The sequence below is a fragment of the Nanorana parkeri genome, unplaced genomic scaffold (assembly GCF_000935625.1).
Source record: "Nanorana parkeri isolate BGI_ZX_2015 unplaced genomic scaffold, ASM93562v1 scaffold69, whole genome shotgun sequence".
Taxonomy (NCBI): Eukaryota; Metazoa; Chordata; class Amphibia; order Anura; family Dicroglossidae; genus Nanorana; species Nanorana parkeri.
The window spans coordinates 486751-512760 of NW_017306337.1; the positions used below are offsets into that span (position 1 = coordinate 486751).

Consider the following 26010-nt stretch of genomic DNA (forward strand, 5'->3'; position numbering starts at 1 on the left):
CAGTTTCAGGTAATATCCCCCTTGGGATCAAAGAAAAAAAAATAATTCATGATTTGGCAGTGTGAAAGAGCCTTAAGAAACTATGACCTTTTGAAATGTTAAAGGCTAGCTCCACCTTTTGGACCATGTGTCAGGTTGCACCTATATTTAGATTGTATCATGACATTTTGTTGCCTACCCCATCCCCAAAACCCACACCGCCTCCCTTACCTGAATTGCAGGGTGAATTGCAGAAAATTGCATTACTTCTATTACTATTTTTTTCCTGTCCTCCAACAGTCATAAGTTAGCAGCTAACAACAAATGGCCATATGAATGTGAGATAACTGATTTCTGTGGTGTGTTTTGTGTAAATTCTGTAAAAATTTAACAACATTTTATTATAGAAAGTATATCACTTCTTTCTCAGGAAATAAAAAAACATAATTACAGCTGATAGGATTACATTTTGCATGCTGTCCACATTTAGGTTCACAATGACTGGATTACACTTTAATTACAAAGGAACAATGTTCCCAATCATGGCATGCCAGGAAGAAGATATTACCTTTGCAGAAAATGAATTTCTAGTACGGGATGATGATATCTTTAATATCACATATCCTAAATCAGGTAATGTTTCAATAACATTAAATGTATTTTATTATATGCTGGTAATTTAAGAAGACATGTTTATTTAGTGTGACATAGAGAAAGGTACAATACAGCACAGTAGCCAATTGCAAGTTATCTTTCAGTGATTAGACTTTAAGCCCAGTTCTGAGATTTTTGCACTCCTTCATCCCCATACTTTTTTATTCTATTTTCCCAATACATACCTAAATTCCAGGTATGTATTGCTAGTCTTCTGGCCAGTCCCATGACAAGTAGGGTCCTCTTCCTCTTCTGTTTTTTCACACCTCTGGCTGTGAGCAGTCCTGAATTCTGCAGAGAATGGTACAAATCTCACTGTGTATACGCACACACCCAAGGGGTGTGCTCATGACACCCCAAACTTACAGAAGGTGGGTTATATGATTCTGGGCAACATTCAACCTAGAAAGGAACTGACACTGGAGGACATATCAAAAATATTTCAAGAAGATAGCCCTAAAGACCTGGTAAGTTAATGAAAGGTACCTTTTTACAGTTTCACAGGTAATGTAACTACAAATTGAAGAAGAGGTATCACCAAGGGTTACATAGTTAGCCAGATTGAGAAAAGGCACAAGTCCATCGAGTTCAACCTATAGAGATTTTTTTTTAAAAAGAAAGAAGAAAAACTGAAAACAGAACGCCATGCCCACAGCTACCCCCTGTTGATCCAGAGGAAGGGGAAAAAAACCCTATAAAGCATGGTTCAATTTGCTCCAACAGGGGGAAATTCATGATCCCATAAGGCAATCGGATATTCCCTGGATCAACAATCTCTGGTACTTAATATACCTATAAGAACTCAAGATCCAGTAATAATCTGTGCATTTAGGAATACATCCAGATTTTTTTTAACCACTTGCTGTCCGGAGTTATTTCTTACTATTTGCGCACACATGATAAAATATACATTTTTGGCTAGAAAACAGCTTCAAACCCCCAAACAATGATATATTTTTTTTAAATCAAAGGCCCTGTAGAATAAAAAAAAATGCTAGTTGCAATTTTTTATGTCGCACGGTATAAATGATCCGGTGGCTGTATCGAAGCTGGATAGCTTGTACATTAACAGCCCCGGCTGTTACAACTGGCACCAAGAACTTGGCTGCTTCAGCAGCCGTGTTTTTTTTTTGGTGGTTAAAGTAGTTAATTGAGCTAGCTATTCCACATTTTCACAGCTCTAACTGTGAAGAATCCTTTCCATATGCAAAGGTTAAACCTCTTTTCCTCCAGACACAAAGAGTGCCCCCTTGTCCATTGTAGTGACCTTAAAGTGAATAAATTGGCACCAAGCTCACAATATGCACCATTTATGTATTTATACATGGTGATCATGTCCCCCCTTAATTGCCTCTTCTCCAGAGGGAACAGATTCAGTTCACCTAATCTTTGCTCATAGCTGAGCTCCTCCATGCCTCTTATGAGTTTATTGCCCTTTTCTGCACTGTCTCCAGTTCCACAACATCCTTTTTGTGAACTGGTGCGCAAAACTGAACTGCATATTCCAGATGAGGTCTTACTAATGCTTTGTACAGGGGCGGGATGATGTCTCTATCTCTTGAGTCTATACTCCTTTTAATACAAGAAAGTATTTTGCTTGCTTTAAAAAATTGCGGCTTGGCATTGCATGCTATTATTCAGTCTATGATCTACCAGAACACCCAGCTCTTTCTCCATCATTGACCCCCCCAAACATATCCCCCCCCCCCAGAGTGTATGACACATGCATGTTTTTTGTCCCCAAGTGCATTACTTATATCTACATTAAACCTCATTTGCCAAATAGATGCCCAATCACACAATGCATTCAGATCTGCTTGTAAGTTGGAGACATCCTTTAAGGACTGTATTCCACTACATAACTTGGTATCATCTGTAAACACACAAACAGTACTTTTAATCCCCAATTCTATGTCATTTATAAATAGATTAAACAATAAGGGGCCCAACACTGAACTTTGGGGGACACCACTAACAACCTCAATCCATTTAGAGTAAGCATCATTGATCACCACTCTCTGCATACCGTCTTTAAGCCAGTTTTCCATCCAATTACAGATTGAATACTGTAATGGATCCCAGCCGTCTGCGCATGTGCAGCCTGCGCCTTCCCGCAATGCTCGGGAACGCGCCGTTCCACGCATGCGCAGAAGCAGTAACCTGCGTGCAGGAATATGCGCCAACCCGTGCATGCGCAGTACTCTATCAGCACGAAAATCCGCCAAAGCGGCGCACAGGAAATGATATCACTGGCCCTATATAAACCCAGCAGCAGTACCACCATGTTGCTGGTTTATCGTCAGCTAATCCTTGTTCCTGTTTAGTGATACTTTGCTTGATCCTTGTGACCCGGACTTTCTCAACAAACCTAGAACGCTGCCTGCCTTGACCACGGAACTGTTATTTTACCATTCTTCTGCCTAACCCCTTCTTGTACTGGATTTGCCCGCTTGGAACCTGACCTCGGCTCGTCTCAACGGATTACGGCTTGCACGGTGCTCAACACCACTGGCACTCCCGCCACTTGTTGTCCCGCTGGGCTCTGTTCCCATCCTCAGAGTATCCCAGGACACAACGTGCAAGGGAAGCCTCCCCTCACATCCGGTCTCCCAGAAAGGTACGTAACAAATACTCTATACTTACTGATACATTAGCTGCATGTGGGGAACTGTGTCAAACGCTTTTGCAAAGTCCAAGTATACTATATCCACAGCCATTCCTCTGTCCAATTTATTACTCACTTCCTCATAAAAAGAAAGTAGGTTTGTTTGACGACTTCTGTCTTTTGTGAATCCGTGCTGACTATCCCTTATGATATTATTTGCAAACAAAAACAATTGCATGTGATCCTTAATGAAAGTATCTTCCCAACAATTGAAGTTAAGCTTACAGGTCTGTAATTACTTGGTAAAGACTTTGATCCCTTTTTAACTATAGGCACCCCATTGGCCTCGCGCCAATCCATTGGTAACAGGCCAGTCTTTCGAGAGTCTCTAAAAATTTGATACAATGGCTTTGAAATTATACAGCTCAATTATTTAAAGACACGTGGGTGTAAGCCATCCGGTCCAGGTGCTTTGTTCACCTTAATTTTGTCTAACTGTTTCTGACCATCTCAATAGTCAGCCAATGTGGTTCATTAGAGGCTATGGACTTGAGTTACATGGTGTTCCTTGGTGTACACAGAGCTGAAGAAAGTATTTAATAGATTTGTCCCCAGTTACCAACTATGAGTTATGTTGTAAGGGGCCTACATGCTCAGACCTGATTTTTTAAACTAATAATACATTTAAATAATTTTTGGGGTTAATCTCGCACTCTTCTGCAACCTGTTGTTCTGTGTTTTTTGTTGACAATTTTCCCTCCCAGTGGAAGTCTTGAAGAACAGCCCTCAGCATGGGAAATTTTGCTCTCCTGAAGTTTTGTTTTTATTTTTCCAGTATGTGAATGTTGTTTACAAAATAGGTTCAATAAAATCATATGGTCAATGATACCCAGGATGTTCTTTTATATGAACATTTGTAATATGCTCTGCATTGTTTGAGATTACCAGATCCAGCAGAGCATAATTTCTAGTTGGGACTTCTACCAACTGTACCATACAATTGTTGTGTAATAAGTTTATAAATGTCTGCCTTTTACTGTTCCAGCAGTGCCATTATGCCAGTCAATGTCAGTGTAGTTAAAATCTCCCATTAATACTACTGTCCCCGCCCTTGTAGCCCTTTCTATCTGTTTAAGGAGCTGAGTCTCTATCTCTTCATTAACATTGGGGGGCCTGTAACAAACTCCAACAATTACCTTTGCATTATTGCATTACATTATGCACACCACTATACAACTCCAACCCATAACGCCTCAGCACCATCACACTCACCATAAACAAAGTCCACCTTCACACTTACTTTTATATCACCTGTCACATAGAGACAAACACCGCCACCGCCACCAATCATGTGAAGAACCAAGCCAAGATTCAGCAATACCAATTATATCATAGTTCTCCTCATGCACCAAAGCTTCCAATTCTCCCATTTTGCTATGCAGACTTCTGGCATTGGCAAACAAACAGTTCAAGCAATTTTTTATTTTTTCACTTGTAATAGCTGTAACTTTTTTGTAGTATAATTAGTTCTTTAATCTCCAATGTTTGTTTGCAACATGGGAGTCTCCTTATTCACTTCAATTTTGATTTCTTTCCCCCCTTCTTTCCCTGTTCCACCTTCCTTTATAGTCTGACCCCTGTTTGACTTATCTGCCCCATTATATTCTAACTCTACCTCCCACCACAATCCTAGTTTAAATAATCCTCCAACTCTCCCATGAACCTCTCCCCTAGCAAAGCAACAACCCCTTCCAATTAGGTGCAGACCATCTTTAGCATATAGGTTGTCCCCCAATGAAAAGTCAGCCCATTGCTCCAGAAACCCAAATCCTTCCCTCTTTCACCAGGTCTTCAGCCATGTGTTTTACTCTTGAAGCTCCTGCTGTCTTTCCTGTACTGCGCATGGCACAGGCAATATTCCAGAAAATATTACCTTGGAGGGCTTCCCTTCAGCTTGCAACCTAGTTCTTTAAATTAATTTTTAATGATCCTCCATCTTTCATGTATTCTGTAATTGGTCCCAACATGGACCAAGACAGCTGGGTCATGCCCAGCCCCTCCCAGTAATTTGTCCACCCGGTTCACTACACGCCGAACCCTGGCACCAGGGAGACTGCAAATCATCTGGTCAAGGTAATCTGGACAACAAATTATTCTAAGTCCTCCGAATGATAGAATCCCCTATTAAACAGAACCTGTTTAGGCCTTCCTGCATTACCCTCCCCACCCGGACTAAATTGGCTGCTTTTCTGGCTGTTACAGGCAGCAGTGGCATCTAGGGCTGCCAACTCAGAGTTTGCTACCCGCACATGTTTACCCAACTTAGCAAATTTGTTTGGGTGTTCAAGCACAGGACTGGCCTTCCTTTTCTGTGAGCCCCTGCAACTCCCTTTAGCTACAGTAACCCAGCTTCCTACCTGATCATCCTCCACCCTCCACATCAACCCCATTAACTGCCTGCTCAGTGAGCAGAAGACTCTTCTCAAGGTTGTCAAGCCTCCTCAGTGTTGCAATTCGCTCTTTCACCTCTACTGTGAGCTTCCAGGACGGCAACCTGTTCACATCTGTCACAGCAGTATTCAACCTGCCTGTGGCTCCATTTGTGTATACATGTGGCACAGTGTGCACTGAACAGACCCTTCAACCATACTAACATACAATATTACAGTTACAATGTTTATATAAGTTAAAAATTAAAGTAGAATTAAAGTCTTTTGTTTTTTTGGCATATATCTACTGCTAGCAAGAAGTAAATATAGGCCCCATGATTTAAAAAAATACAAAGTGAGGCAAATACCTAATTACTTACCTTTTCCAGCGCCGCTCGCTCCCGGCAGGAGAACTCCCGGCTCACGAACAGCCATGAAGGACATGGTGCGCGGGCATATGCATAGTAGAACAGAGGGGGAGGAAACGCAATGAAAGGAATGGACGCAGCCGTGAGCGTGCAGGCCAGACAGACAGCGCGGGACAGGGGGATAGATCAGACACCGGCACCAGCGCTAGAGGGATGGTCGGAAACGAGTGGAAGGAAGAAGATGATTGCAACAAGAGGCATCAAATGAGGTAAGTGCTTACAGCAGCATTAGGAAGGGGGGGGGCTGAGAGTTTAATGTCACTTACAGATAGCACTTACAGTTCAAACTCCAATTATTTAAACAGCAGTTTTTTTTAATGCCACTTAGATCAAAGCACTTTGTTCACAAGCCCAGTGTGAGCAAGCTCAATGTGAGTAGTGCACTTGCTTATACAGTATTACACCTGTTTAATGAGACACCTGGAGTCAATAAACCCCTCCCACTAACAAGAGAGCTGCAAACCAGAGAGAGAGAAAAAGATGCAGTTTAAGGGCCCGTTTACACCAGACACAGTGTTTTCCGGCCAGCACTGGATCGTATTGCGGCTGGCTCACTTTGTTGTGGGGCGGGAGGGGGAGACCTCAATGGCACCGTAGCCACGCTCTCTGGCCTCAATGCGATTGGCCACACGGGAACGCAAGACACATCAATGCCTGCAGTCCGGCCAGAAAAAAATGCTGCAAGTACTATTTTTTCTGACTGGATCGGACAATCATCAAGTGCTGGTTACTACCAAAACATGGACCCTGGAATGGAGATCTCATGCCTCCCAACTTTCTTCGAAATCTCCTGGTTCCTGGATCCCAAGCAGAAACTAGAAAAACCCTTGCTTCCTCATACCTCTCTGACCCTCTGGCTGAGAGTCCTGGGTGATAATGACACCAAATTCCACCGTGGGATTGCCACACAATACCACAATCTGATCAAAGTCTTAAAGTGTAGATGGGTGGAACTATATTTCATTTAATGTGTTTTGAAGACTTTGTGTTTTCTTCAGGAGATGGGGGTATTAATGTGTACACAAATATTCACAGCCAAAACCTGGGTCATATCCTTTTGCAGAGGGGCTGTCTGGATCATATGAGGGTCTGCAAGAGGTACAATTCGTATCTTTGTTTGTAATATTGTATTGGCACAATGTTGAACTCATTCTTGAATTTGGAAAAAAAACATCTACATGATCTTATTAAAACTATTGGAATTAGTGTCTTATAATTATATTAAAGATTCATCCATGCCACATATCTCTCAGCTTGCTTCACCTCTGCTTGTGTCAACATATTAATCTGCATCAGATCCACCTCTGAACACTTGGCTACCTTGCATCCAATCTGCTTGTGTCTGTGTGTTAATTTGTATCAATTCAACCTCAGAACACTTGTCTGCAATTGTCCTGCAAGTAGTCAAATAATGGGCACATACAGGAAAACACAATCAAACCAAGCCTGGGTTCTTCTATATATATATTTTCATTTTGTTCCTGTGTATATTAAGGTAGGCAAACAAAATTAATTGTTAATAGCTAATTTTTAATATGTTCTTTTGATCAAAAAGAAATGTTTGCATGTTGCATCATTTTAATACCAATGTTTTGTAGGAACCACGTGGGTAATAGACATTTTAAGCCTGATCAAGAAGAATGGAGACCCAACATGGAACAAAACTGCTCCCAATTGGGAAAGAGTACCTTGGATAGAAAACAATGGTATTGCTAGGAAACTGCAAGTGAGTGAGGAAAAGCCACGTCTTATAACCACTCATTTGCAAAGGCACCTTTTTGTAAAATCATTCACTGGCTCAAAAGCTAAGGTAAGCATATGTAGAAATTGCCTAGAAAACAATAAACAATTCTTGCTAAAAGAAAAAGGTATATATACAGTGTGTGTGTGTGTGTGTGTGTGTATATATATATATATACACACACACACACACACACCACTATGTTGTCATGTTTTTTTCCCCCAGAAAGCATTACAAATTGGGTTACAGTCTGCTATCTCGATGGTGGGAGGGCCACTGCAATATTGCCAGTGCCCTGCCTGCCCTTTAGAACGAAATGCTTTAGAAAGTTGCACATATCCATTTGCCACAACCTTTGCTAAGGAGCTGCTTACCAGTCCTTAGATGTGCTGGTTGATTTTTAATATTAAGTGTATTTTCTGCAAGTACTGAAAAATACCATAGATCTTGCCAGAAATCGTGTGTCATTGTAAATTCCTTTAGACTAATATGAAGCCACAAACAATGTTATCGGCTTTCTCAGCTATCTTCTGTGAACACCCCTCTATATAATGGAGATGAGGAGAGGGGAAGGTGTTTGTAGACCAGATCAGGAGAGCAGCCTAGAGTGGTTCAACCATAGATACATTACAATGAGTGAGCAGAAAATGAAGGAATTAAATCCTAAAAGAAAGAAAAATAATGCAACCACCACATTTAAGGATTGGTTAGCTGAAATATATATTACTTTTATTTTTGGGTTGGATGTACTTCAAGCCTAGAGAACAGTTGAGCACATAAAGCTGAAATTTAGGCTTAGATCCATTTTGAATGTGGCTTCTCCTCAGACCTTTGGTCGTTTTTAATATTCACCATTGCCTAGTGGGCACAGTATCATTACATATGAACACGGCCAATGATCAAAAACATGTATCAAAACTGCCAATGCGCACAATGGCTAGATAAGTTAAGTAAACATGGGCTGCTGATGATCATCCGGTGCTTTGTTCTGGACATTTGGCTGACACTTGAAAACTGAGTAGCTGGGATAGGTGCAGCTGTAAGAGGGATCTATTGGTGTTCTTGTGTGACTATGCTATTTCTCCTGCACATGAGCTGAAAGTTCAGCAAAAGTTCCAAATGTTGAGACTGGTCAGATTTTGTTATCAATATAGGTAGTTTAATTAGTTACCCACTTTGAAAATGAAGTTGCAATACATCTGCACATGCTTGATGTTAACATATCAGAACATTACCTATCAATATGTATTTAATGTTCATTGTGTGTATAACAAAGTATTAACCAATGACTTCAGGAATTATTCAACTATTCAGCTTAGTAAATGGCAAGCAATATGCTCATTATGCACTACTCAAACAGATTTGTACTTGCTTTATTTAATTGTATAGTGTAAAAACAAATGAACTTGCACCACCTCTAAGGCAGTGGGGTTTGTGCTGGTGGTGCACCAGGGGGGCAGGACACTGGCCAGAGCATCTCGCTCAGCTCCTGGCCTTTACACATTTCCCCACACAGCCACCAGCATGCTGGGAAGCTCTGGTCAGAAAGGGGGTGGCGGGCACACTGAAAACATTGTACAGCAGAGTGGCCATGCCGCTCTGTCTCCCGCCCCCCATGCACTTTACATGTGACAATATGCATCAATAAAAGAATATGTGCTTTTGGAAACTTAACTGCTGTGTGCTTGTGATGTTTTGTTTCTTCTCTACTCCCTGGATGAGTTCACAAGACTTTGGTCAGACACAGCAAACAGCAGATTTCAGTGAAACACACATTCAATCTATTTCTCAATGTCTATACACTACTGTATGTACAGGAGCAGAAAACAATAAAATGAAACCTTGCCACTTGACCGCTTACTAACATACAGGTCCCTGGCTAACAGACTTGCAGCCTTTGCTGCCCAGGCGCCCAACTCTCTGCCATTAAGGTCCTTGCCACACAGGCTGTGTCTGACCACATATGGGCTGTATTTCAACAGACTGGTCATTCAGGCTCTCCAGTCTAACATGTTCTGACATGCAATGAACTTGGTTCCAGGATTTAGCAAATGTCCTGAACAGGCTGGGAGATTATATAGAGCCCAAAACTACCAGACCTGCTTCAACCACGCTTGCTATTTCATCAGTCAGACCAAATATCTCGAGGTACCCCAATCTAACATGTCAAAAATGTTAATGTGAAAAAAATGTGTGGCCCCTCCAAAATCCATACCTGACCCTAATGCAAGACAGGTTCTGAAATGGATTTTAAGGGGTGAGCCCACAAAAAAACCCACAAAAAGTAAGGCTCCAGCCTTCACATCAGAGTCCCCTATTGAAATCAGGAGCCCCCAATCACATCAGAAGTCCCCCTTTCACATAAGAGTCCCTCTTGACATCAGGAGCCCCCCTTCATGCAGAGGGCGTGAGCAGGTCTGGACAGAGGTTACTTTTATTCTTTTTCTGAATGGATCCCACCATCCCTGAATTAGCACCCAGGCCACCTGCACCATGAAAAGGCATGGAAAGGCAATGAAAGCCAGAAGGCACCCTGGTTGGTAAAGGCTGTTCTAGCTGACTGATTTATCAAGCGAATGCAGTGAGTAATGATAAGCAAATCTGCCTTACACGAAGCTTAAAGTTTATAAACTTTGCGGCGAACCCTATTAAAGTCAATAGAGGCAAAGCTTATTATTTAAATCTGCCTATTTGTAGGACTATGCCTCGTTCACACCATATGCAGTGCGTTCCGGCTCGATTCTGGCCGGAACGCACTGCCTCGCGTTGCGGCCGGCTCACTTTTTTGTCGGGCAAGACGAGGCTCACTTTTTTGTCGGGCAGGAGGGATTGCAAGGCACATTATGCCTGCAGTCCAGTCCGGTGCGATCAAAATGCTGCAAGCACTATTTTGATCACACCGCACCGGACCAGACTGCAGGCACAATGTGCCTTGCGATCCCGTTGGGGCGATCTCATTGCAGCCGGGGGGTGTGGCTACGGTGTCATTCCCTTCAATGGCCCGCCACGCCCCCTCCAGCCCAGCAAAAAAGTGAGCAGGCCACAATGCGATGCAGTGCGTCCCGGCCAGAATCGGGCCGGTACGCACTGCATATGGTGTGAACGAGGCCTAATAAGTGAGCTGTTGGTTACTGCCATGGGGAAAATACACCAATGCTGAAATTTGTTTTTGAAAAAAACAGTAAGGGGAATTTTTTAATGTATTTGCGACAACATTTTTAGTTGCAAAGACCAAAATCTCATACTAACTAAACGTAAAGTTTTACCTCTGTTATGCGTCTTTTTGAAGTGTCCTTGCAACGTGACTCACTGCACACGTTTTGCGATATTTTACAAAATTTCTCAACTGCACAATAATTGCGTCCAGCATTTGCGACATTAAAAGACCTCCAAATTGTCACATATTCCAGAGCACTTCTGAGCACTTCTTACAGTAGCTCAAAGATAAAGCAACTTCATTCCCTTAGGTCAGCTAAGCACTTCGGGGCTATAAAGCTGTCCTCTAGGAGGCTCCCCACAAGTTTGCAACAATTTGGAGATACTTGTTCTTACAAAGGCATTTAGGAATAAAACATAAATGAGAATAATAAATCTGTCACTAACTATACACACTAGAAATCAGGGATGTGACAGTTTAACCACTTCCCGTCTTTAGACGTCCTTCCACTCCCCCCCGCTCTTGTGCGGCGCCCAGAGCGCACACGAGTGGGGAAACTGTCAGAAGTGCAAATAGCCAGCGATGGCTGTTTACATTCAAGTGATCGCCTGATCGCATGTAGTAGATGTGGGTGTCTTGAAGACCCCTGATGTCTCCATAAAGAGGACCTGTCACGTGAATTGGTTATCACATAGAGAGTTTATTAGCCCCCTATGTCATAGCAATAAAGTTAGGTGTAAAAAAAAAAAAGTTTAAAAAAAAATCAAAGCATAAAAAAAGTCACAATAAAAAAAATGTAAACTAACACAAAATGTTTTTAGTCCCCCGCACATGCGCATGGAAACATGCGTCGGGTGCGCTTACGTGCGAAAACGACGATTCCGCCTATTGTGCCGCACATGTTACATATTGCCGCAAACGTCGGAGTGAGAGCAATAATTTTAGGGCCATTAATCACTGATAACACTATACTGATGAGCGGTAAAAGCTTTTAGAGCGTCGCCTATGGCCAATTTTGGGTGTGGTAGTTTTCTGTGGCTTGGCATGTTTGGTGTCTATTTTTTATATTGTACCAAAAAATTGGGGTGATAATAAATGTTTCATAACATTTCATAGGGAAACAGGTTTTTTCCCCCAAAATTTAGGGTACTTTTTTGTTATATAGTAAAAAATAAAAACCCCAATGGTGATTAAATACCACCAAAAGAAAGCTCTATCTGTCCCCAAAAAATGGCATACAATTAATTTCAGTACAGCGTTGCATGACGGAATAAACGTCAGTCAAAGTACTGCAGCGCTGAATACTGAAAAATAACCCGGGCCAGGAAGGGGGTTTAACACTCTGGTCTTTTAGTGGTTAAAAGACTTATAATGCAACCAAATTGATAAATGACTCCAGTATCTCCCCCTAGTTGTCAGCTCTATTTAACAGCTCAAGCACACATTGACAATATGGCAGCTGTGAGTCTTTTATAGAAAGTGGGCTGTGTTATCGATTCCTTCATATTCATCTTGTGACTCAGATGACCAGGGTTAAGTCTAAGCATCACAGGCTACTTCCTTTTTGCGAACTTCTCAACTCCCGGGGATGAACCCATGAACCCATGGTAGCAGCGGGTGAGAACCTCAACCATAGCAGTACACTCCCCAATCATTAAAACCATTGTGCACTAAGTTGCTGGCACTTTCATTGCATTAAAGGTCTTAGTTAGACTGAGCTGAATACAAGAGGTATCCTATAAGAAAGTATTCAGCTAGAGTACAAAGCTTTGTGGCAAATTAGACACTAGTCATATTTAATTTTTTTTTTAATGCAAATGTAATTTCAGGTTATATATACAATCAGAAATCCCAAGGATGTTGCTGTCTCCCTCTACTATTTTTCCAAAATGAGCTCATTTTTCGACGATCCTGGAGATTTTGATCAGTTCGTTAAAGTATTTTTAACAGAAGAAAGTAAGTACATTTGAAATCCATTTAAACATAAATATTTAAAGCACATTCACAGTGCAATACAGTACATTGCAGTGCAGTTCACTGCAAAGCAGGATGTTTATGTGTTGTTCTTCATTTTGAATGGCACATCAATGCACCACAATGCATGGTATGTCTTGCAGTGCACTGTGGTTATTATGCAGATGTGATTTGTTTAATATATTAGGACCCATTAAAAATGTATATTTGTGGTTATGCAGTGTGCCTCAAGGCACAGTAAAGCACACTGTGGCACATGTTTTACTCCAGCACCAGTTGTGGAACTTACCATAGCGACCCAGGCAGCCTCTATGGGGCACAGGGGGGCTGGCCAAGATGAAGAACAAAGGGGTAGCCCCTGATGCCGTGCAGGCCGCCTGGGTCGCCCTGGCGTCACAGGCTGCTGGCTGTCACTGGTGCCTGTGAGAAGGAAAGTGCCACTGACCAGATCACTGACAATCTGTCAGTGATCTGTGCATCAGCGCATTCCTCTTCACATCCGCTGCTGAGCCAGTGACAGCCAGTAGCTGCGGTGGAGGAGCCTGGGGCCTGGCGTTGGCAACTGAGAAGGAGGTGGGGCCAGGCGTTGGAGAAGGCTGATAGTGGATCGAGGCTGCCAGGTAAGAGGTGTGCAGGGGTGTGACCAGTCTACCCGAGACCAAGCAGAGCCCACCGCAGCTTACTGTGAACAGGTCCTAAATGAATTCAAAAGTCCAGGAAATTAAAAAATGGCCTTTAGCTCAGTTTTACACCAATTTGGTGTATAATTCACGGTAAACTCATGACAAGGTAGAACATAGTCCCATAAAAATTTTACACCAAAACTCCCACACTGCTATGCCACCACCCTCCAATAATCCCCACCTCCCAATTAAGACACCACACCTGAGATTGGAGTTAAATTGCTGTAGCAGCCTTTTGTTAAAAACAAATTTCAAGTCAAACAGGGTGTGTATAAATAACACAACAATCAATATATGTCCACCCTGTCATGTAGTCCTTCTGCCTATTTTTTTATTTTATTTTGCTCCAGGACTATCTTTATTAGCTTAACAATACTGAAGTCGAGCCAATATAATATAGAATTTGATTTGTTGACCAGTGTTAACGTTTATTTTGGTTAGTAATTTTCTTCTTGCATTGTTTTAATAAATGACCCCTTAGGAGATTATGTGACTTTACAGGAAGGAAACAGCACAAGGGGATCTTTATAGTGTGGTGCTACTCATTCTACATCTGACAAACAGAAAGAGGTGACACAAGAAGGTGCAGAGTTTCACTATTTAATTACCGGTATCACTCTTCACCTATATAGTGAACAGGAGTGTGTAAATCACAAGACACCGTGAAAAAATATTAAATATTTTTTGGTAGTTAAAATGATTTACAAGTATGATGTTGATTTCTAAACAGTTTAGTAGTTTCATTTTAAATACAAATTTTTTTATGTATTGTATGCTTTCAGTACCCTATGGATCTTGGTTTGAACATGTGAAGGGTTGGATGGAGATGTTTGGAAAGGATAATTTCATGATACAGACCTATGAGGATCTCCAAACAGTAAGTAGTTTATTTATGTAAAAGTCATAAAATATGTGGAAAAAATACAAAAAAAAGTCAGTCCAAAAAGGCTGGGGAATATGGTGTATTGCCATCGAAAGCTTCTACATTGTGTTGCTCTGCTTATAGGAACTGCTAATGTACCTGCCAACCAGTACTACTAAAGAAGTACCCCAGACAAAGTGGAAAATAGAGCCTTTAAATGCATAAAGGGGACCTCCTGCTCAGGCCTTTGTGGATAGGCATTCAGCATAGGTATTCTCAGACACACCATCTGAAGGTTTTCTGTCTCTCGCATAGAGAAAAACTTTATGTAAAAATGTCACTTCCTCAAAGATGCCAATCAAATGTCAGCCTGACTTTGCAGTTTGAAACTGATTGGTAACAGAAAAAGCAAAGGAACTGAACTAGTGCAGTGAAGCGCAAAGATCACATGCTCCCCTACCCAGAATATTGGAAATGGCGCTGTGAAAACTGCGGCTGGCGGTGGTAAGCATTAAAAAATTGAAGTATGTTTACACAAATAATAGGAAAAAAGTATTATGTATTGCTTGAGTGTGTTAATAGAATACATATATTAAAAAAAACATATATTTAAAAACATTTTCCATTGCCATTGTCACTGGTTGTTAAAGACACTGTCCACTACACAGCTATCAGCATCCTTAACAACCACTGATGCTGACAGTGGGCAGAGCCTGATAGGGATTCAAAGAGACTAATTTTCCATCAGGCCACTTTGCTAGAAGTGAACAGCAGGCAGTGAGTGGATTGCATGGCCAATAGCAGGCTATTAGTTATGGAATCTGCCCACTGCCTGCTGTCAATCACCAGGGGAGCAGGCCTGATGGGGAACTAGTCCCTTAGTTCCCCATCAGGCTCTGCCCGCTATCAGCCTCATTCGTTGCTAGGAAGCTGTTGTTGTGCAGCCGACAGCCTCCTGTTAACCAAAGACTTCTCCTTGGCCCCATTCAGTTGCCGTCCATGAGATTGCCTGGTCGACAACTGAAATGGGTATGCTGGCTGACATCAATACTCAGTCATGACCATGGCTGGCGATGTTCCACCAACCAATGAACCCTCAGCAGGAAGCTGTCAGATGCATTACAGCTTCCCAATTACATGCCCCACTCTAGGCACTACTGTCTCTCTGCACACCAGCTCAGATTTGGTGTTAATTATTGCCAGTTTTGTAATCTGTTAACTGGCTTTAAATCGTTTTGAATCTGCCATAACCATAGTGACAGCCTGAATATATGGCAAGTGTTGGTAAAGCTACCGAAACTGGCAACCAGGCTTTTTTGAATTTGGTGCAGGACCTTTTGACAGTTTCACTGCCTTACGGTGCTTGCTGTGTGCCACTGTAAATGGAGCCCCCCGCCCCCACCTTGCTTCCGGGGCTCCACTGACCCTCCTGCAGGCCCAGGACCGGCATCATAGGTGTCGGAGAGTAGCAGGGAGGGAGACCAGCAAACATCAGTTCACTGATCCCCTTCTCACTAAATAAAGCCGGAAGCGACACTGATTGCATGTCTTCCGGCTAGAGAAGCCAGGGAAGAAGCTGATCGATCATGGCCTGTGCTTCATCAGCTTCTTTGAAGTGCATAGGTGACATTAAGTGTCTAATTGACCCTTGATGTCACCTTAAAGAGTACCTGTCACTTCCAAAGTGCTATCACATAGGGGGCTTGTGAGTCAGGTGCACCTGCATATAAAAATTACTATTGCAACACACACGTTAGGTATTGCCACATGTGCCAGACAGAGAGCAATAATTCTATAACCAATATTCATGGATGACTCTAAACTGATGACCTGCACAGTCTTTTAGAGTGGGGCCTATGGACAATTTGAGGTACCGTATTTTGTCGGTTTCATAGGCACACATAGTTTTTAAGCTTGGCATGTTGGATATCTATTTACTCTTGCAACCTCATCTTTTATATTTTACAAAAATTAATTGTTATTATATTGTGTTTTTGCGCACTACATTTAACTTATGTTTTTTTTACTTAAATTTTTAATTACACTAATATGCAACTGCCACCATTTTATTCTACAGGGTCTGTGCTTTCAAGAAATATATAATTCTAGGGGGTTAAGTACTGCAATTTTCAGGCCTAAAATGTAAATCATAGCATGTGTGCAAAATTACCCATAAAACGCTCTGGTGGTGAAAGGGTTAAATACCTGGTGATCCTGCCAGTGTCCTCAATTCTTCCAATTCAGATCTGATTGCGCAAACCACAGATGCATATCCAGGGTAATGTGGTCAGGCATCCTTGCCTGTTTTATTGGCATGCCTGTAGCCCAGCCCTGCAGAGAATGATGATGCTCAATATACAAAGGACCCAGTAGGAGATTTGTCATTAAATCATCAGTGTCGGTATCGGTGTGATTGTGTATTTTAGGTAGGATAAGCAAAATGTGCACCTGCTAGACTACAGCTACAAATAACATATAATGCACACATATGTGCTACCGCCATCATTTATTGCAACACATTATTATATGGAATATATTGGAATATATTGAAATACACAGCTACAGTCCGTTTAAAAATATATTATATTTTTACTACTTTGGGCCAGTTTTATAAAAAAAATTCCAAGAAATATCCATTAACATTTGCTACCAAGTAAAGGACAAATTTATCCTGAAAAACAAGGTATAATTCACCTGCACTATAGTACACTAAGTATAATAGTATAATACACTAAGTAGTTCCAAAGGCATGTACAGTTTTATTAAAAATACACAAGTTGTGCACGGACGACAGGCCCCTGACGGCACCAGACGTTTACTAAATGTCTTAAAACACACAGAACTCAACAAAGTTCCCTCCCTCTTCCTCTCCCTAGATGCCGAAAAAGCATTCGACAGAATAAATTGGAACTTCCTGAAATCGGTTTTAATTAAGTTTGGCTCTATAGGTCCCATATTGAACGCTATTTTAGCTTTATACTCCACGCCTAGTGCGAAGGTACTTACCTCAGGTTTCCTCTCAAATGACCTATTAATATCAAATGGCACTCGACAAGGTTGCCCCCTTTCACCGATAATATTCGTCCTCATAATGGAACCGCTTGCAACCCTTGTGCGCTCACATCCCCACATCCATGGTGTTGCAGTAGGTCCTACCAACAACAAGATAGGTCTCTTCGCAGACGATATAGTTCTTGTCCTCTCACGTCCACTATGTTCTCTCCCCGCTGTACAACTTCTCCTAGACCAATTCAGCAAAGTCTCCTACTACAAAGTTAATTACACAAATTCCCAAATCCTAGGCCTCAACATACCCCCCTCTCTGAAACTAACTTTACAATCTACATTCCCTTATCCATGGGCGGACACATGTATTCCTTATCTAGGTATACATCTCACAACACTGGGAACTTCTACAAAAAACGGTACATAGGTGGTACCACACTCCATACAAACTGTCGAAATTCTCTAACTCCAACTCTCCGCTCTGCTGGAGACTATGTGGAAGCATTGGGTCACTCTTTGGCATTGTAGGTCCCTCAGTGGGTTTTGGAACGAAGTCTTTCGTATAATCTCACATTTTACCCCATCGCCTATCTCCCCATGTCCAGAACACGCCATCCTACATATCGACATTGATAATTTCCTACCTGATATTCGCACTATCATCATACATATCCTATATGCAGCCAAATTGTTAATTACACGGAGATGGTTACAACCAACTCCCCCAAACATCAGAGACCTGATTATGCTGATTAATACCCAATACTCCTATGAGAAAATGTTTGCAATGAAGAGTAACACTTATCCTGCATTCTTTTCGGCATGGAAAAAATGGATTATACACCCCTATTGCAATGTCTGATTTCCTCTATTTGAAAGTACACAACTGGTACATACTTTACTTTACCCCTCTTTGTCTTCTCTCCCCTCTACCCCCCTCATGTTTCCCCCTTCCAAGTTTATTAGAAAGAAATACGTATTGAATACTTAGCTTGATACGGCATAATAATCTATGTATGTTTCTTTTACTGTTAACACTACTGACTGGTTAATGTTTCATACACCTGTGAGTATTTTTATTACCAAATGTCATCGTGCTGTATTACATGACTTGACTTTAATAAAGAAATATTGAGATGAAAAATACACAAGTTACAAAACTGGGTTTGAGTGTTAAGGTGTTTTACCTTCTGTCATGAACGGGTTAACAGAAATATGCCAATATATTGATGACAGTTTTTGTTTTGTTTTGCATACTCCACCTGTCATAGGACCTGCGGGGAAGTGTAATAAAGATCTGTACATTTTTGGGAAAGGAGTTAGATGACAAAGCTGTGGATTCTGTGGTTGAAAATGTTTCATTCCAGAGCATGAAAGAGAACCAAATGTCCAATTTCAGTTTGGTGCCCAGTGAGTTCATGGACCAAATGAAAAGCCCATTCATGAGGAAAGGTGAGAAAGTAATAATCTTGTTTGTGTGATAAATAAAAGGTTAAAATGCTAGATTTCCTTCTTATATATGTGTATTCAAGTAGTTATGTCAAATTTATGGTGTAGGGCCACACACTGGTCTCTTCCATTAAAGGAGAAGTAGGGATGCACCGATACCAGTATCGGTATCGGTGCCGATACTGGTCATTTTCGGGAGTACTTGTACTCCTGAAAATGCTCCAATACTAAAGGCAAATACTGGCCCTTTACATTTTTAAACAGGTTCAGCTGCCCTAATGTCCTGCACTTGCTGGGGACATCAGGGCAGCCTGCTGGGGACATTGCAACGCCTGTCTTTTTACAGTACTGGTCCGGTGCCTCCTCCTTCTTCCTGCCATGCGCACCCGACCGAACAACCATGGGGAGACCAAGCCCAGCCATGGTGAAACCGCACCCACTTGCAAAGCCCTGCTAAGAAAAGCGTACAACCGGGTTGATACCATACCCATCCGCACAGCCCTGCTGAGACACCCACGCAGCCCTGGTGACACTGCACAGCCATGTCAACACTGCACAGCCATAGTGAGACTCACACGCAGCCCTGGTGACACTGCTCAGCCCTCTTGACACTGCACAGCTATGCTGAGACCTGCACACAACCCTGGTAACACCGCACAGCCTTGGTGACACCGCACAGCCATGGAGAGACCTGCACGCAGCCCTGGTGACACCACACAGCCATGCTGAGACCCGCATGCAGCCCTGGTGACACCGCACAGCCATAGTGAGCCCTGCACGCAGCCCTGGTGACACCGCACAGCCATGGTGAGACCTGCATTCAGCCCTGGTGAGACCACACAGCTTTGGTGAGACTGTACAGCCCTGGTGAGAGCACACAGCCCTTAGTGAGACCCCACGCAGCCCTGGGGAGACTGCACAGCCCTGGTGAGACCCACACACAACCCTGGTGAAACCCGCATTTAGCCCTGGTGAGACCCACACGTAGCCCTAGAGTCACCGCACCCACCTGTACAGCCCTGCTTAGACCCCCACGCAATCCTGGTGAGACCCCGCACATCCTCCTGAGACCCCGCACAACCCTGGTAAGACCCCACAGATCCCTGTGAGACCCTGCACAGCCACAGTGAGACCCTGAAAAATCTCCTGGGACCCCACAAAGCCCTGGTGAGACCCCCACCCAGTCTACTGAGACCCTGCACAGCCTTGGTAAGACTCCACACAGCTTGGTGAGCAACATAGAGTATGCAGCTTCATATTAATCTGCATTGCTGTATAATGAATTGCTGAGATTTGTAGTCCTCTATAGCTGATGGTATTCTACAATGTTGTATAATGTGTTGCCGGGATCTGTAGTCCTCTATCACTGGTGGTGTTTTACATTGCTGTGTAATGTATTGCTGGGATCTGTAGTCTTCTATCGCTGGTGGTATTCTGCATTTCTATATAATGTATTATTGGGATCTGTAGTCTTCTATCGCTGGTGGTGTTTTACATTGCTGTGTAATGTATTGCTGGGATCTGTAGTCTTCTATCGCTGGTGGTATTCTGCATTTCTATATAATGTATTACTGGGATCTGTAGTCTTCTATCGCTGGTGGTATTCTGCATTTCTGTATAATGTATTGCTGGGATTTGTAGTCCCTCTACAGCGGTTGCAGCTGCGACTGGGCCCTGGCATGCCAACACTGTCCAAAAATTATTAGTCTGTATTGTTTTAGAAAAACTGTCACATGACACTTTAAAAAGGTATCAGTTATTGGTATCGGTGAGTAATTGAGGAAAAGTATCGTTATTTAAGGAGAAGTATTGGGAGAGTAAAATATACTGCAGTTGTCACATGCAGGCTCTATAGATTAAGAAGTGAGCAAGAGAGACTGTCATTCATCACTCCCGCAGGAATTTACCCCTCTCTCTCTATTCCTTCAGTGCTCACTGGAGGAACAGGCAGGGGAGGGGAAGGCAATTAGTATATGTACTCCTGTGACCCAAAAGAGAGCTAAAGTCTAGAAAAAGAAAAAAGGAAACAGTACCTATAGCTGGGTGTGCACAGATACTGAATCTGCAGCAAAGCATTTGGATTTTTTCGAATGCCTCATGGATGCCATAAAGCTACACATGCTGTTATGTAACAGTATGACGCAGTACTTTGAAAAAAAAAAAGAGAGAGAGAGAGATGCTTTATATATGGACCTGAGTACCACAAGAAGACTCACACACGCACATTTACAAAAATACTAATTTATTTATTGAATATCACATGCAGAAAAATGTATTTGTATACACTGTGCATACCCCACCCTATTGCCCTCCAATATAAAACCAGAACAACATTGTTCACACACACACCTGCAACACCTGATATTGCACAGTAAACAGAGTAAAGAACATACAAGACATTGCTACGAGTGGGACTGCGTGGAATATTAAATGCAAAGCACAGCGTACAGAGTGAAAATGTGTAGAGTATAAAATGTACAGTGCAGTGTGTAGATTGGAGCTTTATAAAGTATTGAACAAATATAACAATGTACTGAGTGAAGCTGTATGGAGTATAAAACATACATCACAATGTTAGGAGGAGAGCTGTGTGGAATACTAACAAGGGTTATTCACAAAATGGTGAAGAGTTTGGAGAAGGCAGGAGAAGTGAACAATCTAAGACAACATAGCTGAACTGGAAAGTGAGCGGAATTGGAAAATTTTTCCAAATCAGCTATGTTGTCCTAGATTGTTCACTTCTCCTGCCTTCTCCAAACTCTTCACCCTTTTGTGAATAACCCTGTAAATGTTCAACATGATGAACAGCATAGAGCCGTGTATACTTTATGACACACAAGTTGGTATACAGAGCTGGGTAGTGTGTAGAAGAAAAAACACCATCCCTAAACTTTGAGTGTGATAATAAGTAAAAATTATTTTTTGGGTCTAACGTGGGACTGCCATTGAAGAAAATGGAAAATTGCCAACTATGAGGAAACAGCAGAGAACCTCACTGCTCCATCCACCTTCGATCTCCACCATCTGAGTGTATGCTGGGGTCAGCCAGGAGCCGTCCATGGTCTAAATGCCATTGTATGAAGAAAGAGTCCGCACACTGCTGTTTACCATTTGCAAGCTTAAATCCATAAACGTCCAGCATCTATCGTGATAAGAATCCCTGCCCAGCTGCAGCAGCCCACTTCTTACATGTTTCCCCTTACGAGCTTAGTCAACTAAGTGTACAGACTCTTTCTTCATACACTACCAACTATAAGGCACATAGGTAGATATACAGTATATGTTGAAGGAGGACATCTAATTGAGAAAGCAGATTTTATGATGAGCTGTCACTCATAGGTCTCAATGTTGTAATATCTTGCAGTTTGCTTCTCCAGGACTCATTGTACCTGGCTGGGCACAGAGAATGTATCATCTGTCAACTCCTGCTTCATGCTTCTTACTTTCCCAGCCCCCAGTATCTCTTGTAGTTATTACTTTTAAACCAGATATACATCTTGACAACCTCACAGCCATAAAATCAAAAGTCCAAATACTCCTTTAAACCTTGGAATGGTATGGAAGATGTGTCTGTCAGCCTTGCCATCCTCCCAGCCACCACATCAATCGCCACTATCATCATTTGGCCTGTCATTCACTTCTCCTGTTCCTCCTTTCTCATTCTAAGCATTTGATCACCCTGCTAGTTGGAATAGAGAGAGGCTTTCTCTAAGCAAATATTTTGTTTTCGGCTTTCTGCTAAGAAATTGAAAACAATATATATATTACACACTTTTAGTTTGTTATAAACTTTAACAAAAGAAAAATGCCAAAAATCATAATTTTCCATTAAATCCATGTGAAAGATGTGCTTTCAATTGCTTTTTGCATATACTAGCTTGTCTTGTTCTTCTGAAATCAGGGTTGAAATTAGCCTCCATTCACAATTGGGCATTTTGCCACACAGTTCCCAAAGTGTGAAAACGCTCAACATGAAGAATCATGAGGAATTATTTTCAATGGTGCTCATTGAGCACTTTGTTACTCGAGCTTTTTTCATGCAGAATCTTGCGCTTTTGGCCCTAAAGACTTTAATGGTAATGCGTGAAAAATGTGCAATAGCATGTTTTTCATAAAATTTCACACCTGACAACATCTCCTCCTCCTAAAAATTGGCTTTCCATTAGCTGAAACAAAAATGTTTCAAAATCCCCTGAAAAAGGTCCTGCTCAAATGTGAATGAGGGCTGAGGTCATAAACAGGGTACAATTTGTCCTCATTGTTAGTTTTGCTTCTTTCCTTCTCCCTACAGGAGTGGCTGGCGACTGGAAGAATCATTTCTCCGTAGCTTTAAATGAATCTTTTGACAAGATCTACAAGATGAAAATGCAGGACCTCAAAGTAAAGTTTCCCTGGGATAAGAACTTATAACAAATATATTTCTTTTAAAGTATTTTTTTACTGAGAACGAAATCACTGTTTGCTTGGATTTATTCTACATTCACAGCTCTGCATTTTGGTGTGGTACATTAAAAACTGTACATGTGTTGCACTTTTTTTATGTAGATGCATCTAGAAAAATACACCTTTCACATGTAAAACCTCTTGAACACTGATGTTTGAATGTAGCCTTAGATTGTTATTTTGCACTGGTACTGTATGCAGGTGACATCAGTTTAAAAACATCCAGTCCCTTGACAACGTGTCAGCCTGATCTCATGATCTGATCAACTAAGTTTGCATTTGCAAGTCTAGCAGTATTTAATTCCACCCAGAACTGTAAAATAAAAAATAAAATGTCTTTTGTTTGTCTTGGTTTTTAACTTTTAGTAGCATAGAGGTTCATACAGTAGGCCTATTTACAAGGTGACTTGGGGTAGGGTAGTGATTCCACATAACTACTGGGCTGGTGAGAGGTTTGAGAGCAGGGCCCCTTTCCAGACCCACCCATCCCGTACAGATGGGAATATGGGCTTGAACTAAAAATGTTCTTTCTGCATTGACTCAAAGCTTACTATAATTAAGCTTTATATGGTTCATAGTCCAGGGTATAAAAACTATAAACCAGAAAGCACACACTAACCTGTTTGTTGGACTCAATAAACCATATCTCAACAATCAAGAAAACATAAATAGTTCAATATTAACCACTTGCTGGCCGGGGTGTTTGGACCCCCTTCCTGACCAGGCCATTTTTCAGTATTCAGCGCTGCGGTACTTTGACTGACATTTATTCCGTCATGCAACGCTGTACTAAAATTTATTTTATACCATTTTTTGGGGACAGATAGAACTTTCTTTTGGTGGTATTTAATCACCACTACAGGTTATTTTTTTACTGTATAATAAAAAAAGTACCGAAAATGTTGAAAAAAAAAATGTTCTCCCTACGTTATGTTATAAAACATTTATTATTACCCAATTTTTTGGTAAAATATAAAAGACGGGGTCACGTCGGGTAAATAGACACCAAACATGTCAAGCTTTAAAATTGCGCGCACCCGTTAAATCGCAAAAAAACTACCATACACAAAATTAAAAGCTTTTACCCTAGAATTATTGCTTTCATTCCGACGTTCGCGGCGATATGTAACATGTGTGGCGCAATGGATATAATCGGCATTTTCGCACGTAGGCGGATTTAACGCATGTTTGTGGGGGCGGGGGACTTTCATTTTTTTTTTATTGCTTTGATATGTGATTTGTAATTTTTTTAACTTTTTTTGTAACAAATTTTTTAAAACCTTTTTTTTTCCCCACTGAACTCTATTGCTATCATATAGGGATAATAAACAAGCTCCCTATGTGATAGCCAATTTGCAGTGACAGGTCCTCAAGCCTGAGGGTACGACATGGTGTGCTCCTGCCTTACTTTGCCATGTGCCTGAAAATACTTAGGCAGGGGCAGGATATAAGGTCTCTTCCAAGGAAACTCCTTAAGAGGAGAATTGTGGACTCTCTTTTGTGAGCCACTGGCCTTAAAGGATTGCCCGGGCCCTGTACTGAGGGAGGGTTTAGGTTTGATTAATTTAGAGAGGACACCCTTAAAATGTAGGGATCTGGTCTGGCTTAGATTTCTTGGGAGACTATAGTGTACGTTTAATAAACTGTGAAAGAGTGAGATAAGCAGTGAGAAGGCTTTTCTCACCTTAGCAAAGTGAAAAGTATAGAAAATGCTGTTTAATAACCCGTGATAAGTCAGGTAGGAACATAAATATCTCACCTCTTCTCATCCTGGTGATAAGTACATAGAAAGTAATGGGAATGTACCTGTTTAATAAAGGGAGAAAAGTAGAGAACAGCTTTATCACGAGATAAGTATTGTGCAAAGTACCCTTGATTTAGCACCCTGTCAGACCTGGTGCTAAAGGCCTTTTTCTCGAAAGGCACTGAGCAAAGATACAGGAACCTCCTCCTCTGTCACTCTGTTTCCAGTCCTGAGGAGAAGTTTGAGTGGTATGTGCTATTCAGAGCCTAGTGCTATTCTATCCAGCTGTTACCGCTATCTAACTAAGAGGCAATTTGAAGTACCACTGTTTGAATGAGAGAGATTGTCCTAGAGAAAAGTGTGCGTGTAAAGTGGAGTCCATGGACCACTTTTTACTTCATTGCCCCTTTAATATAGAGGTCTACAAAAGGGTAGTGGGGACTCTGGGTGTTCCCTTCTTTTACCATATAAGTTATGCTGTTTGGGTGTATGGGGCATTCACGACTCACAGGGATTTTGATTTGGACACATTTTTAGTTAGTACAGTTGTCCGATGCTTCACATGGAATGCACGGTGTCAGGTGACATTACAGCATAAAGTCCGCCTTGTTGAGGTGGTGGTGCACGACATCCTCGGTGAGGTTGGGAAAATTGGGGTTCTTGAGAAAGACAAATGGAGTCCTGGATAAAGACGTGGAGGAATATCAGGCCTCCATAGCTTCTGTCTGTTAGTCTCTGGGTGTTTGGCTTTCTTTGTCTGTCTTACATTCAACAACTCTTTAACTAATTTACATAAAAACATAAATAATAAAGGATAGTAAAATTGTAAACTATGTATATATCCAAATCATAATAG

The 26010-nt window shown here is 41.7% G+C and overlaps 1 protein-coding gene across 1 annotated transcript; it reads left to right on the forward strand.

Annotated features, from left to right (window-relative positions):
• Positions 1-503: 503 nt before the first annotated feature.
• LOC108804656 (sulfotransferase family cytosolic 2B member 1-like) lies at positions 504-23377 on the forward strand. The gene is made up of 6 exons (XM_018576497.1): positions 504-612; positions 7694-7905; positions 12823-12949; positions 14433-14527; positions 18790-18970; positions 23259-23377. The coding sequence occupies exons 1-6, from the start codon at positions 510-512 to the stop codon at positions 23375-23377; spliced, it is 837 nt and encodes a 278-aa protein (XP_018431999.1). The 5' UTR covers positions 504-509.
• Positions 23378-26010: the final 2633 nt, after the last annotated feature.

What these genes read in the sequence shown, in the direction of transcription:
- LOC108804656 (XM_018576497.1), top strand. Translation starts at nt 510, where the DNA reads ATGTTCCCAATCATGGCATGCCAGGAAGAAGATATTACCTTTGCAGAA. An exon ending in TATCACATATCCTAAATCAG is followed by an intron (nt 613 to 7,693) that starts GTAATGTTTCAA and finishes AATGTTTTGTAG; the next exon opens with GAACCACGTGGGTAATAGAC. An exon ending in AAGCCCATTCATGAGGAAAG is followed by an intron (nt 18,971 to 23,258) that starts GTGAGAAAGTAA and finishes TTCTCCCTACAG; the next exon opens with GAGTGGCTGGCGACTGGAAG.